Source organism: Colossoma macropomum, unplaced genomic scaffold (assembly GCF_904425465.1).
Source record: "Colossoma macropomum unplaced genomic scaffold, Colossoma_macropomum, whole genome shotgun sequence".
NCBI lineage: Eukaryota > Metazoa > Chordata > Actinopteri > Characiformes > Serrasalmidae > Colossoma > Colossoma macropomum.
Genome location: NW_023494800.1, coordinates 21,432,908 through 21,452,122, shown reverse-complemented (window position 1 = coordinate 21,452,122; position 19,215 = coordinate 21,432,908). Strand labels below are relative to the sequence as shown.

Genomic DNA, 19,215 nt, shown 5'->3' with positions numbered 1-19,215 from the left:
AATGTGGTATCACGTGCTGCTTTTTGAGACATTCCAGCCTGCTTATATATATATATATATATATATATATATATATATATATATATATATATATATATATATATATTCTTTTTTCTACATCTTCTGAGCTAAAGGACTAAAGAACGTTTTTTGCTTTCTCCTGTGAAGTTTTTTGTATCTAGTACATAGCTGTATAGATATATCAATTTAGTGTATAGATAAAAATAGATATTCTGATGAAAACATTTATTACTGTCGCTGCTGTCTGAATTTTTTATGGATCTGAGCCAATGGCTGTTCAGTCTAAAGACAGATGAGATGTATTTTGGGACATAACTAATGAAACCCGTCTGTAGCTCTGTTCATCTTTGTAGTGGCCAGGGGAAGGAGGACTGGGCAGGGAGGGATGAAGAGATGGAGGGATGGGGGTGGGGGGGCGGGAGGGGGTTATTGAGGGGAAGAGCTTGCACAGTGCACTTTGCAGTCCGTGTAGCAGGGGAGGGGGAAGCAGGCTGGCTGCCGGATCTATCCTCTCTCTCTCTCTCTCCCTCCCAGCTCAGCTCAAAGTGCCGTCTGCCTCTCCAGACCTGCCATGGCCGTTCTGCCTGGATATGCCTTCTTCTTTCTCCTGCTGCACTTTCAGCTCGCCCGCGCGCTCTATATCGCCGACAGCGTAGGTATGTACACAGCTTTCTCCTTCTTCAGCCACGCTTCGCTCCTCTGTGGATGTGTGGCTACTTTACCGGGAGATAACGAACGGCGAAGAGCAGCCGTGCTACAGCACAAACTCAGTTCCTCCACGTTTTCGCCCAAACAGCACTTTTAAATAAGTCATAGAAAGTGTCTGCGTGGTTGGTGTTTGGAGGGACATCCAGCTGAGGGGAATGGCCTGAATGCCATCGACCTTTTCCCTGCGTTTGCGTGTCTCTAACTTTTTTTTTTCACTCATCCTTTCGTTCGAATTCTCCTCAGAGCGTGTCTTTTTTTTAGACTAACTTTTAAAACTGTGGTAAAATGAAATCAGATTGATTTTCTTCTTCCACGGCGTGTCTTGTTGTTAACTTTATGCTATTTGTTATGTCGCGCTCGGCTCAGTGACAGTTAGGGCTGCTCGATTCCAGAAATTCTGGAGTCGACTCCGATTCCGCTTCCAGCTGAGGAGAATCGATATAGTCGATTCTGAGAGTCGATTCCACACAATCATTTCTTCGATTCTCGATTCCAAAAATGACAGGAGATCCAGCAAAATAAAAACAAAGTACAGCATTGATTAGGTTCACTATTATGATTATGTTATGAAGGACAAGTGATCCTGACTTCACACGGTCCAGCCTTAGTTGTTCTTTAGGGACAGAAGACGCCAGCTTGTTTATATGATTTAGAAAAGGGTATCTGCAGAGCTAGCGCTAGGTGACTAACAGAGGACAGCTAAACTGTACACACTAAAAAAATATGGTTCTTCAAGGGAAAGGTAGTTGCTCTGTTTGAGTTCTGTATAGAACCATTTCATGTTTAAAGGGTTCCTAGCATGGTGAAATGTATTTTTATTTTAGAGTGAAGGAGAATGTGTTGTGTATGGTTCTATATAGAACCTTTTTGAAAATGTGGCACCAAAAACGATTCTTCTGTTGTTACAAGCTTGACATCGTAACAATAGCAGAACCCTTTTTGGTGCCATATAGAACCATTTTCAAAAAGGTTCTATACAGAACATTCTCCGTCAGTCTGAAGAACCATTTCGCCATGCAAAGAAGCATTTAAGCGTTAACTTGTTCTTTATGGTATCCTTGCCTTTACTAAACACCCCTCAAAAAACACATCTTTGTTTCAGTGTGTAATCTTTCCTGATTCCTATGTTAACTCCTTGAAGTGAATAAAGGTTTCAGCGCTGGCAGTGTTGTTGGATTGCAATCCACTATTTTTTCCCCACTTTGTCCGTACTAAACCACAGCCGATTTATTGATGTATGTGTTGTGAATGGATGTAGTTTTCAGACATGCTGTCTAGACAGTGACAGCAGAATATCTCACACTACGTGTGTGAGCGGACTTGAGCGTCACCACGTGGAATCAAGTCCAAAGTCGAGTCTCGATTCCCAAATGCCTGGAATAGGAGAATCGACTCTTTTTGGGATGGACTCCAATCCCTAGTGATAGTTCAAACTCACATGAAATCTTCACGAGATGCCATTTGAAGTAAAACAGTTGACAAAGGCAGTGTTTCTTGCCTGTTTTTAATATTGTGCATAAAACGCAGACATTACTGTCATGAGTACACTGAGAAGGGTGCAATAGAAAATGACTATGCAGATTGCTGAGGAACTCATTGTGTGTATGTATGTGTATGTGTGTGTGGCTGGACCTTCAGGCTCACCATCAGTGAGGTGAAGGGCTTTGCATATGCATAAGGACGCTCCCTGCGCTCTTCGCACTGACCTGCACACTGCAAGTCGATGTAAATGTGTGGCCAGGAATGCATGAGAAGTTCCTTTTTGCATTCAGAGATATGCAACTGCGTTGTTTTTGTAACTTGATAATAGCTGTCTGTGAGCCCTTAGATCTGAAGAAGAATAGTATGTATTTGCCTTCTGTCACTAAAGAGGATTATTGATTTCTGGGCTGACTGAGAATCTGTATGTTGTCCTCTGTAGGTGAACATGAGACATGCATGCAGACCTATGGGATGTGTATTTGTGCAGGTATTTGTTTTTGAACAATTTCAGGACAAAAATGTCCTAACTATGAAGGAAACCTACTATGGAGGGGCAGCCCACTTTGTCAGGACCAACAGAATGGTCTTAGTGAAGCTGTATGCTTCTTTTTTTAAAGTCAACATGAATCGGCTTTATGATAGGTGGGCGATGGCGCGAGAGGGAGGTGAAACATGATATAGGCTAGTTGGTTAATATTATTTTTCCTGCCCACTGGTGCATGTTGATGTAATTAAAAATCAGAAGACATTTTAGAGGTGGGTGAAAGTCACTACACTGCAGTCAACGGATATGGATAGCAATAATTGTGTCTTTTTAATGATATGATGAGTACTCAATTAACTATACGAGATGTCAATATTTGTATACTGAAATCACTATTCAGGTATTCATTCCGTTCCATCATGGGAAGACAGAAAATATACAGATAGGTCATTCAATGAAACACCAATTTCGTGTTTTAACAAGACGGTAAAATACGACAAATATATTTCTCTGACAAATTTACAGTTGACACATTGTCCCCTGAGGAAAAGAAGACGCAAGCATCATCAGCATCCAGCCCTGCACCGGTTAACTCTGTTAGCTCATTAGCTCTTCTGAAGAGGCAGCTTCTCTTACTTATCCGACAGGAAAACCTACTGATTCCTTACGGCTTTTGGCATAAGTTTTCCTCTGTGTGCTGCAAAATTTTCGTGCCACGTTATCTAAAAAAAGCCTACATCCCTCCGTTACCAATCCACTCATTAACTCGTACAAATACTTGAATATCAAAATTACACTCAATGCATATCCCTAAAAGGTGGTTTTACTTTGAAAGGAAATTGACCAGGTAGTGTTCTCTGTCATTTATAAAGCATGTTTAAAATCATGTGAAAAACGAATAAAAACGACACAAAGTTTTGTTTTGACAGCAATGATATATATAATGCATAAGGGACATGCAGTTCTGTGCAAAGGTCGTAGGCACCTGAGCAAATACTATTGAAAAAGCTGTTTTTCTGGGTAGTAAATGTTTATTTGCTCAGAGAACACTAACATTGGAATAAATGCAAATAACGTTAATAGAGAACAAAGTGCTTTTACATATTTCAAGGTTTTCTTTGAACCATTCCCAAAGCTCTCCTCGACAAAGCCCCGTGGTTAGCATCAGTTGTCTTGTTTGGCTAATAACTCACACATTTTCTAAACCGCTTATCCTTCTGGGTTGTGGGGGGTGTGCTGGAGCCTATCCTAATGGTCATTGGGCAAACTCCACACAGAAAGGACCCTGGTCGCCCAACCAAGGATCCAAACCCAGGCCCTTCTTGTTGTGAGGTGACTGCGCCACTATGCTGGCCTGTTTGGCTAATCAGTGCTATATTGCATTAAGTCAGATGTGCTGCTGATGAAACTTAACGAATCAGTGTGATGGCTGGGGACATAAACCTGGAACCAAACCTGTGTTCTTCTAACTAGCTAACAAGATATCAACTACTTGCTTCTTTGTATGTTAGTTTGCATTTATTTTAATGTTTAATGCAGTTTTTAAAAGGAAAAATGCAGTTAATGTTCAGATAAATGGTTTTAAACAATTTGCTTTGGTGTCTAAGATTTTGTACAGTACTGTATATTAGACCCCACGTCCAGACATTGTATAAAAAAAAAACATATTTGTGTGTGTGCCTTTGGCAGATTCCCTGCAGCATGTCCTGAGGGAGTACGGCTTGGTGAAGCCGGTAAGCGTGGACGTGGATGGACGCTTCCTCTCCCACGCCGTCTCCGCCGGCCAGCTGAGTAGGCAGCAGCCCCACCGGCGCAGGCGGAGAGACACCCACCCGAATGGAGTGCAGGAGCATGCGAGCACCAGAGAGACGCTCTTTTACAACGTTACTGTTTTCGGGCAGGAGTTCCACCTTCATCTCCGGCGTAACTCACGCCTGGTGGCACCCGGTGCGACGGTAGAGTGGCTCGAGGAGGACAACCAAACCCACTCAGAGCCGCTCCTGGCCAGTGACTGTCTGTACGTGGGCCACGTTACTAATGTACCAGATACCTCAGTGGCCATCAGCAACTGTGATGGCCTGGTAAGTGCCCCTCTCTGTTATGTAAAGTTCTTCTTGACTTGGGTTCAGTGGAATCCATGAATAAGGTTTTCCTCTAGTATTTTCCTCAAGTAGGCTTGTTTTGTAATGAACACTAAGCTGTTATTATTCCATCCAGTTGTGCGGCATCGCGTGCATACTTCACAAGATGTGGTTGTATTTGGGAAGATCTTGGTTTACATGGTTTTAAGAGACCTTTGAGGGTTCTGTTAGCTGATTCTTGTGGAAACTGTTCTTGTAGTGGAAACTAGGGCTGAGCTATAAATTGAATTTTAATTTTGGTTTCCAACAATTATGAAAACAAGATAACTGAGATAAAATGATTATTGTGCCGCATTCTGTTTCCAAATGGTGAGCCCAGCGCACCGCTTTCTTTTATTTTTTATCTGTTTTCCAGTTGAATTATATTTAAAGTTCAAGGAAATCCACTATTAAAAAGACAAGTTAAAATAACCGTGGTCTCAATATTGACCAAAATAATCGTGATAATGATTCTTGCCATCATCAAGCAGCACTTGTGGCCTTGGCACATGTCCATGAATTAGAAACATCGATGACAGAGATATTCTTTGCACATGTATAAATTCCTTCCTACTGAGGTTTTGAGTGTAATGCAGTCAGATCACGCATTCTGACTCACTTCCGCTCGGACACCACAAACTGCATTGGTCCTTGGAGGCTAGCATGCTAATGGTCAAGACAGCTGCCGTTTCTCCGCAGACACTTCACGATTAAATCGTGATGGAGCTGGGCTGGTGTTTTGGTCCTTGTCTGTTTTCCCTTCAGCACTTCTTGCTTACAAGAGGGAGCATGGCTAGCATAGACTTTACCACATCAATTAACCACCAGCGCTGGGCTAACCCTCAGTGGAAAAGTGGACTGTAAAATGAATTGAACTCTGAGTGGAATCTCAGTCCTAATGAACATGTGATTGGAATAAAAGATCACACCATTCACTTAACAGACAGAAGGCTAAGAACTCAAAATGGGGAGTAAAACAAAACATTTCACTTCGTTTATCATGCATACCTTTACTTGTAGCATAAGGTGACCAGCAGTGGTTTTCAAAAAAGACCTAATGATCTATTTTTCTAAAAAATACATCTTATTTTTGTGTTTTTTATTTAATCATAATGCTTCTTCTTTGTACTCCTATTTTAGTATTGTATTGTAGAATCACTCTAGTTTTTTAGAGTTGGATGGAAACAAAATCTTGAAAGGTTGAAAGGAAAATGATCCAATCAAGATTTTTTCCTGTGGTATTTAGGTCGAGCTGGACTGAAGGCCTTATATATTAGATTAACTACAAATATTATTAGGAACTGATAGCAGAAAGAACGAATCACTGTGTGATTTAAAATGGGTACAAAGTTACAACGCTGGTTTAAGGAGGGAGTCACTTCCACATACATGTAAAACTGTGTTCTCTGGATGCACCATCCAATACATTTGGGATGAGTTGGAGAGGAGTTTGTGATCCAGAACTAATCAACCTACATCAGTACCTAACTTCACTAATGCCCTTGTGGCTGAATGAGATCAAATTCTCACAGCAATGTTCCAACATCAAGTGTAAAGCCTTCCTAGAAGATTAGAGGCTGTTACTGCATCAGAAGAGGGACAAACTCCCTATTAATATCTTTAATTTCAGAAGAAACATTGGATGAGCAACTGTCTACGAACTTTTGGACATGTTGTGTACATAATTATGTCTGTTACAAACTTCAAACAACAATATGGAATGTCTTTAAGATTTATATGTCTGTGTTTAATCTAGAATGGTCAAAAGATGTTCATGTGCACCAGCATTGTGTTAGTGCTAACATACTATTAGAAATCCCATAGCAGGAATACGCTAGCAGAAATGAGCACCATTGTAGAGGTGGGTTTTTCTCGTGTTTTGACATTCATGGCCCATACTTAAAACCAAACTCTAACAGTCACGGTTCCACAATGGTGACTGGTTTACCCAGTAGAGCTTTCATGAACTGACTATTTACAGCACCTTACTTTGTTATGGTGGCTATTGAAACAGCTATAATGTTTTTACTGTGTTGACCAAAGGTTCTAGCTCACCATCTTCACCTTTTAATGGTTAGCAAGATTGCAATATCACAAGCAAGTAAACTGAGACAATAGTGGTTATGTTACATGACATGTGGTTATGCTAACAGTAGCCTATGGCTTCAGGTGATAATAAGACATGTTTCTTTACCCATTTGTCCACCAAACTTGTCATTTGCTTTTACTTCTTATGGGAGCCACCAAATCTGCCTGCTGGTGAATACCTGTTTCACTACCTAAATAATATATTTTAATTAATTAACTGAGAAAAAATGGGCTGTTAGACCTACTTGTGTTGTCTTCTCAGCTTCTAAGTGTAAAAATCATTTCTATCAATGCAGATATGAAGCTAATAGACTTCTGTGTAGTAATACTACAGGAGTAAACCTCACAAAAACATATTGTGAAAACAGTACTCATCAATACATAGGTTACCTCATTGTCAGACTTTCCACCAAGGGACCCCACAAGATCTCCACCGCAATTTGAACCCTGGCTGTAGTGTCACTGACGTGCAGCAGGTTACCTTTTCAGCTTACACACTGACTTGCAAGCGTGTCCGGACTGCTCCCAGAAACACTTTGGCGTGACCTCACATGTGCTGGCTCCTGTTCACACCTCTTAGTGGCCTCCCTCACTGAAGCCAGTGAACCCCCCAGTGAACTTGGGGCACCACAGGAGACGGCAGGCCTGGCTTGGAGACTGGGCAGTCCGGATGGCGAGATGACTCCATCTGACCTGCAGTGCTTTTACCCGGCTAGAGGAATCTAGAGGGAAAACGTTCAGCTTTTAGCGTTCGGATGTGAGAGGCTTTATAATTTAGTTACATTTGTGGAGAGCTGCTCTCCAGGTTTGAAAGTCAGTTTAGGATACACATTTAGTCCAGTTGTACGTTTATAGGGTTGCGCCAAGAGGGTTTTTTCACAGATGATTCTGATTCTGAGGGCCAGTTCTTGAGGACCTGCCAATTCTCATGTATATATATATTAGAGGTGCATTGAATGAAAGCATGAATTTTTGGCTGACTAGAAACAGACTAGCACATTTCTGGTATTTTTTATTTGCAACAGAAACAGCATTATTTACTCTTTAATGGGCCAAAGTGGCATTTAAAAGTTTAAAATATGAAAATAAGTTTGTTAATTAAGTAGCATGAAGTCAAATAAAGTGCTACATTGAAAGTAAGAGGCAACTGTCTATGTAGCATAATGAGTCACATTATTTTGTTATTGGTGTAGCAGCAGCCTTACATAATAAAAGTGCAACACAGATCGGCCAAAATAAAATTAATACATTGCCGATGGCCAATCACGTGTTTTTTAGTGAAAATGGGCAGGACAAAACATTCTAGATTTTAAACATTCTCTGTATTGCAGCATTTCTGTTGGTCCATTCGTTATGAAATTTTCACGCAATGAAAAGGGCAGCTGTTGTTTCCATATAATGTAATAAGGTTATATACTTACAGAAGCGCTGTGTTACAATTTCTGTCAGTAGCATCCAGGATAAATCACTGTATACAGTCGAAAAAGGTGTTGTGCAGGTGCATTTTTCATACATCAATGTACAAACAATGTAAATCTATCCATAAAAGTACAACAATGGTTTTAAGATCCAACTGTGTACCTCAAATAAATTTTTCCTGGAGGATATGTACATATTCATACATTCTCATAACATACAACTTGATTCAATAAGAAATATAATTGCCGTGGAATATGCTACAGTTATGTTCCATAACTAAAGGTACTGAAGACGTACCCTTAAGAGGACCACCCCAGTGACAAGAGCTGTACTGTACCTTTTTTCTGGCCACTGTTGACCTATTAAAAGGAAAACCTTAGTAATGATGCTGTATCCCATTACACATAGTTGTATAGACTTTATCTCAATTACACACTGGCTGTTAAGGCTCATACTGTGTTACAACTGCATATTTGTAGCTCACATTGGCTTTGTCCGCAAAACGCAAGCAATTTCCTGGTGTATAATTTTTATGACTTTGTATTAACCATATCAGCAATACCTTGATAGCGTGCCAAATGGCAATACCAGTGTCATGCATGTCTGCACGTATGAGTTTTCTAAAGCACACCCAAGCTTTATACAGACAGTGTATTAATTTACAAAAGCAATACCCTCAGAATTCATTTTCTTATCAAGCTTCATGTCAATCATCTGATATATTATTGTGAATCTCTTTTGATCCTGAACTAGTACGTGTTTTAAAACATGTGTAACCAGAGTTATTGCATCTTCTGTCTCATGCATATTTAATAGACACATACATACATAACTCTTATGTAATTTCATCTATATGGTACAAAATAATAAAGTTAGGTTTCAGCTGTCAACTTATAATAGCCTGTTACTCTATATAGTGTATCTACAATATGCATTGACTGAGTACTTTGTTTACTGCATTGACTATCCAATGTCATATATCCATCAAATCAGAGGTAAAAGAATCAGTGAGCTTTGTCTTTCACTCTGCACTGATTTTCTTTTCAACAATCCTTATGGTGCCTCTCCACAGCACTGCATCTCCTTTGGCAGTATACGCTTCTTTAGCCTGCAAACCTCTGCAGAATACACCCACCACTCGTCTCCAGCTCTGTCAGTGGCAGTGGGGCTAGCTCTAGCGCCAGAGCCTGTCACGGAGGGAGCTGGGGAGGGCAGGTGCATGCTGGGAGGCCCGAAGCCCCGCTAAGTGAGAAGTGAGTGGGAGGCAGCACGGCAAGTGTGTGCCTCGCTTCTCCAGCAGGGGCACAAGCTGTTGCCGCCACTATAGCTACTTTTCTGTAGGGGGAACTTTGAGCTAACAAGGATACGCCTCCTACACAGAAGAGACATGTATGTGCTTCTATTTCATTCCATAGTGCTTGCTCGAATAGGAAGCTCCTCATTGTATACCTTACCACATCAATTTACCACTGATGTTAGGATATCTCTGAGTGGATAAGTGGACTGGAAAATGAACTCTGAATGAAATCTCAATCTCAATGAACATGCGAGTGGAATAAAAGATCTACTCCAGAATAATCATTCATTTAGCAGAACAACTCAAGATGGAGGGCTAAACAAAACATTTCAATTAATGCTTTGTTCTTCATTAAATTTTAGCAGAGAGACACTCTCACTGAAAGAAAATTCTGGGCCGAAAACCAAAATTGAAATCCAGAAAAACTCCAACTTGCATGCATAGCTGCACTATGTATGTTTTGGGGATTTGGAGACCTCTCTGGTGAAATGTAATTACACACAACATGCTTAAGAACACTTTGTATGGTGGGTTGTGTGTGTAATAAAGAAAAACTCCCATGAAATCCAATCTGATGCCTCTGATATTTAAATTATTATTTCAGAATTTACAGATAGACTCGTAACAGAGATACCATTTATATTTTTTTCTCTTGATTCAATTTTAACAAAAAATGATCTTACACAGCGCAGCTTTACAAACTTTCTGAAATAATGACAGTATGAAGGCTACAGTATGTGCCATGAAATCCAACGGTCTCAGCAACATGATCCAAAGCAATTCCATCATTTCAGAAAATGTGGCTAATGATGGCGTTGGTGTGTTTCTGCTTTTTTGTTTTGCTTTATTTTGCATATTGAGCAGGATGTCATATTTCCAAGTGGTATCAAACCATTAGTGGTTCATTTCTTGGGTGTTGCATCTCCTCATATTTTTAAATAGTTATAATAATATTTTTTAATAGTCTTAAATTACATTACTGTTCTTTAATGTGCATGAATGTTCTTTTGCACTTCTTCTGGTGACAAATTGATCTATTTTTGACTATCAGCTGTGAAAAGTGGGCACACAACTTTGAAGGCTGCATACAAAAATGCATTCACCTGAAGTTCTATGATGTTTCAGAGGGCGAAATATTTAATTTTTATTATTAAAATGTACTACCACTAGTTTTTTTAGTGTTTTAGAAATGTGCAGGTACATTGGGAATTTCACTCCCAGCTGTCCATTGGCCATAAATTCCCAGAGGGCCACACAGTAAAGAATTCTGATAATATTAGCAGGTATTCGCATTAAAACAGTTGAAAAACATACCCACAAAAGCCTGTATAGCACTGTAATATCCCTGACATGGATGAATTGCCAAGTATGTTTCACTTGTCCAGTAGGGGCACAAGCTGTGGTCACCACTCTGGCTACTTTTCACAGAGAAGACATATATGTATGTGCAGGTTTTTCATTCTAACGCTTGGTAGCACAGGAAGTTGCTCAACACAAGTCGCTCATCCCAGCACTCCTAGCTATGAGCCTTGTGTGTGCCAAGTTTTGGATGTGAGAAACAGTTCTCTGTGCATTCCTCCTGGTGCTCGTCATGTGCCGATTGCCGTGGAGACGTCTCATTTTACAAATGAAATTCCCCAGCCGAAGTTTGATCAGCTGTTTTCCTTCAGTGTTTTGATAGTGGTCAATCAATTGCTCTGCATAGAGAGAAATTCAAACATCTGGAAAGTTGTTCATTAAAAAGGAATGAAGAGCTTCTTTTAGAGCTGAGGTCTTTCTTCTCTTCGTCCCAATTTTCTGTCTAAATGATACACTGGTATTGAAAATGTTGTAAGTTGAGTTCTGAGTTCAGTACTCTTTTAACCATTCAAAGTGGCATAATTGTAATACTGAAATCGAAAATTATGTAATTTGTTGCGCTCCGAGGTGGTATGTTTGCCTGGCATCCATTTATGATGCGATTAACTAAACCAGCTATAATTTGCATATTGTTTTTGACATTGTCCATATATTAACAATAACTGTTCTGTCTAAAGATCTTTACTGATAAAATAATTTCAGGCTACAATTTCTGTGGCTTAAAGAAAGACAGTGGTTCTGAATACTAAATAGAGAGTTGAATTCCAACAAAATAAACTAGTACGTAAGTATGCAGTGTGAATTATTCAGGCCAGCCCTACGTAATTAGTTTCATACTTGCATAACAAATTATGAACATTTAATTCACATTCTGCATCAACAGGTTCAAGTCAGCACCTGAAAGATTGCACAACCTTTTTCCGTTCCTTTAGTTGTTGAGAAATTACAAAAATGCCCTCTTATTCAGGTAACCATGTGGAAAAATCATGTGCAAAGGGTGTATGGGTATATCCTTTGCTTTACCGCTTTGTCCAGATATTTTTGGATGATTCCTTACACTAAAGCAGATGCAGAAGAAAACACAGTGATAGCATGTGAGTTCATCTTTGTCAAGTTTTTACTCATTTCCCAAGACTGGAGTCATTTTTTAGTCCAAAACTTGACACTGGTGTGACGTCCTAAAATGTACACCATGTTGTAGAGGCGGCTTTTTGTACAGACATAATGTCTGCCTGCAGCACAGAGCGTTAGAACAATCTCATCTATGCTAGGCACAACCCTGTTTCCAAGGGTTCACTGGTACGCTGTGCAAAATGTAAAAAAAAAACAGAATGCAATGATGTGCAAATCATTAAAACCATATGTTTAACTGAAAATAGTATAAAAAGAACAAATGAAATGTCGAAACTGAGAATCTTTTGTGTTTTATATAGTATATAAAATATTTTGAATTTGATGCCAATAACGTTTCAAAAAAGTTGGGACAGGGGCGACAAAAGGCAGGTAAAGTTGTGTAATGCTAAAAAAAGCAACTTATTAGGTTAATTGGAAACAGGTCAATAATATGATTGGATATAAAAGAGCTTCCCAGAGAGGCTGAGTCTTTCAGAAGTAATGATGGGGAGGAGTTCACCACTCTGTGAAAGACTACATGAGCGAAAAATGCATGAAATCAAGAATAACATTTTTCAGTCTAAAATAGCAAAGAACTAGGGGATTTCATCATTTACAGTATATGATGAAATCCCTGTTCGCAAGGGACAAGGCCAAAAACAATATTAGCTGGCTGTGATCTTTGGGCCCTCAGATGGCACTGCATTAAAAACAGACATGATTCAGTAGTGGAAATCACTGCATGGGCTCAGGAACACTTCTGAAAGTCACTGTCTGTGAACACAGTTCATCACTTCAGTAAAAACTTTACCATGCAAAGAAGAAACCACATATAAACGGAATCCAGAAACGCTGCCACCTTCTCTGGGACATATTAGATATATTGACTAGATTTAAGACAATGTCACTGGCCAAGAGACCATTTTTGGCAGTGTAGCTTCCAGTTTGCACCTTTAGTCAGTTGTGGAGTCTGGAAATTCCGCAGTTTCATCGGAGTGAGTGAGCCACATTAGAAAATCCCCTCCCATGCAGTTCAGTCAGAAAGTAAGAGCCACACTTTATATATAAATACAAGATCAGATTGTAAATTAACTTGTAATACTCAGAGCCATAATAAAACAAGTGTTTGCCAAACACATGTGCACTATGTAATACACATCTTGCACTTTTGCATTCTATTTTTATTTATTTTATGTTTTCCAAGAAAATAACTTGTACCAGTTATCCTTGTAAGAAGCACTGTTGTCTTTTTTCCAGAACATATAATTAACATATAATTCTGCATACTACTACATATACTACTTACAAGTCCACACTTTAGAAGTGAAGTAATTGAGCAGAACTTTTCCACGTCTGAATGAGCTTTGAGTAAAGAATTATTTATAAAAAACTGCACTATGCTTTACTCCTCGGCAGCCAGCTGCTACTCGTAAGGGTTAAATTTTTGCTTTATTAATGTTGACAGTACTCCACTGCTAGCTCGAGGCTAGGGTGGCTCCATGCTCTTGTGCCATGCCTCTGATCGCTTCTGGTATGAATCTCTGCCTAAAACAAAAATCCGTTTTGGGCCATCTGCAAAGCTAAGCAGCGGGCCCTTGTCCTGCACTCTGTGATGTGTGCAAGTGTACGTGCAGTGTGTGCACGGCTCTGCAGCAGTGGCGGATGAAAGGGGAGCGTTAGTCAGGTGGGGGTGTTTCCAAAAATCTCCTGGCACCTGTCGCCAGGGAGCCTCTTCGGAGCGCCTTTGATGATGTCATTAACTTTTCACCACTGACACTCTCCGAAGCTACGGGGGAGGAAACCTAAAACATATTCAAATAGCCGTCGGAACAAGGTGGCAGGGAATCGGGACTGTTTTCGGCTGTTTCAGTAAGAGGAAAAATTTCACTCATTCAGTACAAATTTCTGTATGAGCGCTGAATAAAAGGCATTGTGGGAAAACTCCCACAGTGAAGGATGATCGCTAGCTCAGCCTCTGGCTCGGCCTCTACAGGGCATGTTGTGAAACCCCAGCCTAAGAGTCATGTGACGTGGCAGCTGCAGCGAGAGAGAGAGAGAGAGAGAGTGAGAGAGAGAGAGAGAGGGAGAGTGGGCGAGGGGCCTGCGCTGCATCAGTCTCCTGATACCTTGAATACACTCCTCTCCTTCCTGAGGTGGGACGACGGCAGGATTTTAGGGCAACACAAACACAAGCACATGAGGATCTTAGCAAAAAGAATGGGAGGAGTTCATCCCCCCTTCCCTCCCTCGCCCTGGATCGAGTGGAGCTCACTGTGGGATGGCCAGTACTGAAATTCCTAAGATTATTAACACGAGAAAGAGACGGCGTCCATTTGTCTTGTAAAAAAATGCAGGTGCTTCCTTGTCTCTGAGCACTACGGTTGCATGATATGCACAAAATAGTAGAATTGCAATTAAATTGCAATTTCGATTTGCCTTTGCAATGCAGTATATCGCTGCTGTAACAACAAAACCCCAGAAAAAGTAACTTTACAGGAGGCAGGAAAAACTTTTCTTAGCTTTCAATGTAAACTACTGTAACAAGATTTTATCCAGAGTCATTATGGGCCTTTTCTGTTGGACTGTTTGCAGGGATGCTGGAAGTTGGGGTGCAGAAGTAGCTTCAGCATCCCCAGATTCAGGGCTGCCAAAACCGCAGGGGCGAGCAGGCATTCGACCCACCACTTTTCACAGTACTGGGGCGACGACCCACTACACTTACACTTACATCAGAAAAAATCTCCTCCCTCCTGAAACTGCATAAACCGCTAACCTATAGGCACAAACACCCAATCAAAATCAGTGACAGAATCCATCAAAATCTCCCTCTCAGCTGGGAGGTTGGAAATTTCTCAAAAACTGAAAAGTACATGAGTTTGTGTTCTCATGCAGCAGTGAGAGGAGCTACAGCTCACTGATTTGGTAAAAATGTTTTACTTCAATACACAAACTAACGCTTTTGGCCACAGTCTATGTTACTACACTGTGAATTTACTAAATGCCAGTTTGAACATTTCCTGCTGCCTTGCTTACGTAAGGTTGCTTTCACGCCTGTTTGGTGTCTATCAAACTTTTTCTCTGGTTCGGTCTGTTTTGACGTGAACAAATGAACCATTGTCCGGAAAAAATTATAGTTCTCAGCTCGCTTCAAAGTGAACCCTGGGTCTGTTCACTGCTGGGGACACATTTTTACTATGGTCCACACCAAATGAGAGAACTCCAGACCAGAGCATGCTTTTCTCAGTGCACATCAGCGCTGTTTTATCTGCATAATCTGCCCTTTTTGAATATTTTACCATTTTACACTCATCATTCTTGTATCACAAACTAATAACTAATTGCATTTCATTGCTCATAAAGCCTTTTTTTTTGGAAACAATACATTTTGTAGATGTGGTTCAACCCCTGTCAAATCTCTAGAATTGTTTGACTGTAACTGCTAAAAAAACTGGGGTGGCGTTTTCATTATTATCTTGTTTTATTGATATATTTTCAAAATCTGCACTGTTTAAGTCTGCATTTTTATTACATCAAGCCAAATCGCCTTCCTCACTTCCCTCAACTGTTGGTTGCTTTGGGAGCATATTGCTAAAACATAAGCAGATATAAGCAAGTGTGTGCAGAGTTGTAGGTTAGATCGTGACCCATCATATCTATTAATGTAATAATGTCCGACCATACTTTTTTTTTAATATCTCTTGCCTGGTGCTCGTTTGTGTATTGCATCTTCAGCATATAGCTTGACTATAGCTGTAACACAATCCGCACAACATAACAACAATCTGATTTGTTGCTGCTCTGCTCGTTTCCATAAAGTTTGTCTAGTACGAGAGCAGTGGGTTGACATGTCAGCTATGTGTTAATATTGTCTTGTCGTCTCTCACTTTGTTATGTTTGTTGTAAATTATGAAAAAAAAAAAAACAAAATTGCATGATGTCAGTGTGTACATGACATATGATGTCAGCAAAAGACAAAAATGGGGATGCAAGGGTTTGTTCCAACAGCAGTGATATTGTGACATGGTTAAATATTGGCCTGTATTATTTTGTTTAGGCCCATAGGAAAGAAAAAATCAAAAAAGAGCTCTTCTTGATATCTCTGCAGTTTGTCCTAGACAACAATAAGATCAGATGGAAAGATAAAGAAGACTTCTGCTTAAGTCTGCTGCTGCTCAGATATTTCTCCTGAGAAAAAGTGAGATCTACTACCACACAGGAAGAATTACACAGCTAACATCACATCACACAATGTGAGCTTGTGCTATTTTAGGATAGATTTGTTAAAGAATTATTTCTTTTTTTCCCCTCAGCTATCTAGTCCAGCATTTTCTGCTGATATTGGCCTGATACAGATACCCATAGATAATGAAATAGCCATAGAGTACCTATATGGTTGAATATTAAATTGATACATATTGCAGTTACATTGCAGTATATTAAACACATTGGTCAGTCAATAACGAGACGTAGTAAAAGACTGGCCTTCATTTAGACCAAAATAGTTTACTTTTGTTGGATTACATCAGGGATGGATTACTGCCTGGACCACTGGGGCCAATGCCCAGGGGCCTCTGACAGCCAAAGGCCATGGGGTTCCTTAGACCACAAGGCTTGAGTTTTGCCCAAGCAGTTGGGACAATCCACTGCAGATGTAAATGTTAGATGAATGAATAGCCCTTGAATATGAACGATGACTACATAAATTACTTGTGCAACATTACTGGGCACCAATTCTCAGTTCAGTTTGGTTTATATTTGTTGCCAAACAAAACCCTACCATGTATGGAAATTCTTAGCAGCAAGCAGCTCCCAGCACTATGCATATAATGTGTCATAAAATAAATATATAAAAACAATGAGATAAAGTTAAGATATAAATATCTGAACGTTCCATCTTAGTTCTTGTTCTTCTATCACTCTCTCACTACGTCTGAGGCACTCCCTCAGATTCTAGTCTCTCTCCTCTCTTTTTCTCTCCGTCTCTCTCTCTCTCTCTCTCCCTCTCTCTATCTTTCTTTCACTCTCCATCATTGGCCCAAGGCCCAGTCTAACAGAATGTGTGTTATGTTACCGTTTGAAAGTGACATATTGACGCTCTCGTCTGGATTTCCGCTCTAGTAAATTAGCTTAGTCGGGGTGTTAAGAGTCTCTTTGGACTCAAAGACACAAGAAATTTACTCTCCAAGTCCCAACAGGACGTACAAGAAAGCAGTGGACTGTCGCTGCTAAATCTTTTGAACCTCAAAACATGAGGGAATGTCACTCAACACCTCCCACCGCAGTTGTTCTTAGCATCCCTTTCGTTCGCCGTTCCTTGTCTTCTGTCTCTTGGAACTTGGAGCACGTCTAGAAGTCTGAATGTCTTTTTTTAGATGGAAAAAAAGAGAGAGAGAAGGTGATAAAACTCAGGCAGCTGCTGAGACGAGGAAGAGATTGTAACATGAGATCATAGCTTTCAGAAACCAGTTGAAAGAAAGGAGGACCATCTTCAGGAAAAGTTTTGGCTCAAATGTGAACTTTGTCTAGAAAGTTCTCAATGCTCGAGGACAGTGATTTAGGCCCTGCGAAAGGGTTGTTGAACAGTGAAGAATTAAAGGCACTGGGGGGAGATAAATGAAAATGAAATGGAGAGGCTGAGTTAGGAGTATTGATGGCACAGACTGAGTGGAACGGTTCCATCTGTAAGCACGCAGTTTTCCATAGAGTCTACCACAGTGGTTTGTCCAGACTTCTGACAGAAACCGCTGTGTGTGAGGTCTGACCTGATGATCCACTGTCAGTATGCATGCGTATGCGTACACTAAATGGAACGCAACCTTTATCCATTTCTCACTAAGCTTCTTCAGCCTTCTTGTTTTTCTTTTTGACCATTCCTCTCTTTTCAAGCACAAATGTAGTCATATTTCATCAACGATACATTCAGCTCACGATTAGATTGAATTGACAATACTGGAGTCGCAATTTTAATATTGTCACCATATTTTCAACAGAATTTCAATGAAGAAAAATGATGACCGTATACATGTCGCACAACCTACTAGTGGGACGAGAGCTGGCCTGAGGTTGGGATTGTGTCGATTAAACGTGCTAGTGCAAGTTAGGGTTAGCATTATTCCAATAAATGTCATTCTTTTACATGAGTATTTAAAAAAGGCTTGTGTAGAATGGAGCACTGATGTAGGCCAGCAGTGTTGGCATATGTTTGTAGTCACAGTTTTAGTGTATATGATTAAAAAAGGCCCAAAATGGTATCACACATTGCTGATGCAATAACATGGTTTAGTTTAACAATCAGTTTGGCAGACAGCTAACAGGCTAACGTGCTCCTTCAGCAGTATTCAAAGTTAGCCTTTAAGTAAAAAATGAAGCTTACATATATATATATATATATATATATATATATTCACATGTTATTGTGAAAAATTGTCACAATATGCTTTTGTGAGCATATCGTGGATATCATCAGTATCTAAAGAACACTGATAAACTACATGTTTTGATACAAAGTGAGCAAAATTAGGCCTGTTTATTGGATTTAGTGCAGTGCAGTTTTGTAAAACATTGAATAAAAATTTGTAGGTTTAATATTATTATTATGCTGCTTTTATATGTGACACTACAGGTTCTGTTTTGTCTTTCCAACTATGATTTTCACCATATCGCCCATCCCTAATCACTCGCAACCTTTCAAGTATTGGTCCTATCTTCAAGAGATCGCAAGTTCAAAGCCCTGCGATTCTACAGCCATCTGTCCAAGAAAGCATAGTTGGTCTCGCTCTCTCTGGGTGGGTATGTTGTTCCCCTGTCCCACCCCAATCACTCAGCATAGCGCCAGCTGACGCAGGTGTGTCTTATTTAACGTAACAGACTTGGCAGCTCTGCATTCTGCTTCAAGCATGTTGAGCTGTCCAGTGATGTAGCTCATCCCAAAGCTTCTCACACTCCCTGATAGTCACCCTTTCTCTCTATCTGTTGTTTGGAAAGAGGACTGGGGATTTCTGGAGTGGGTTGTGGCTGTGTTTTGGACAGCCTAATTAGAAGCAGCAGCTTTGGCCCACAGCTCTCCATTCTCCAGGCCTACGGCTAGGGATAAGCCTGCAGAAAGGCCAATAGTACAGTGAAGA

At 40.2% G+C, this 19,215-nt stretch overlaps 1 protein-coding gene across 1 annotated transcript in view; it reads left to right on the top strand.

Moving 5' to 3' along the window:
* The first annotated feature begins 466 nt into the window (after window positions 1-466).
* adamts2 (ADAM metallopeptidase with thrombospondin type 1 motif, 2) overlaps window positions 467-19,215 on the top strand; it is an 84,271-nt gene continuing 65,522 nt past the window's right edge. Inside the window, exons 1-2 of the mRNA XM_036588047.1 lie at window positions 467-677; window positions 4,385-4,776. Coding sequence (XP_036443940.1) covers window positions 593-677; window positions 4,385-4,776 — 477 coding nt within the window. The 5' untranslated portion in view covers window positions 467-592. The remainder of the gene's footprint in view (window positions 678-4,384; window positions 4,777-19,215) is intronic.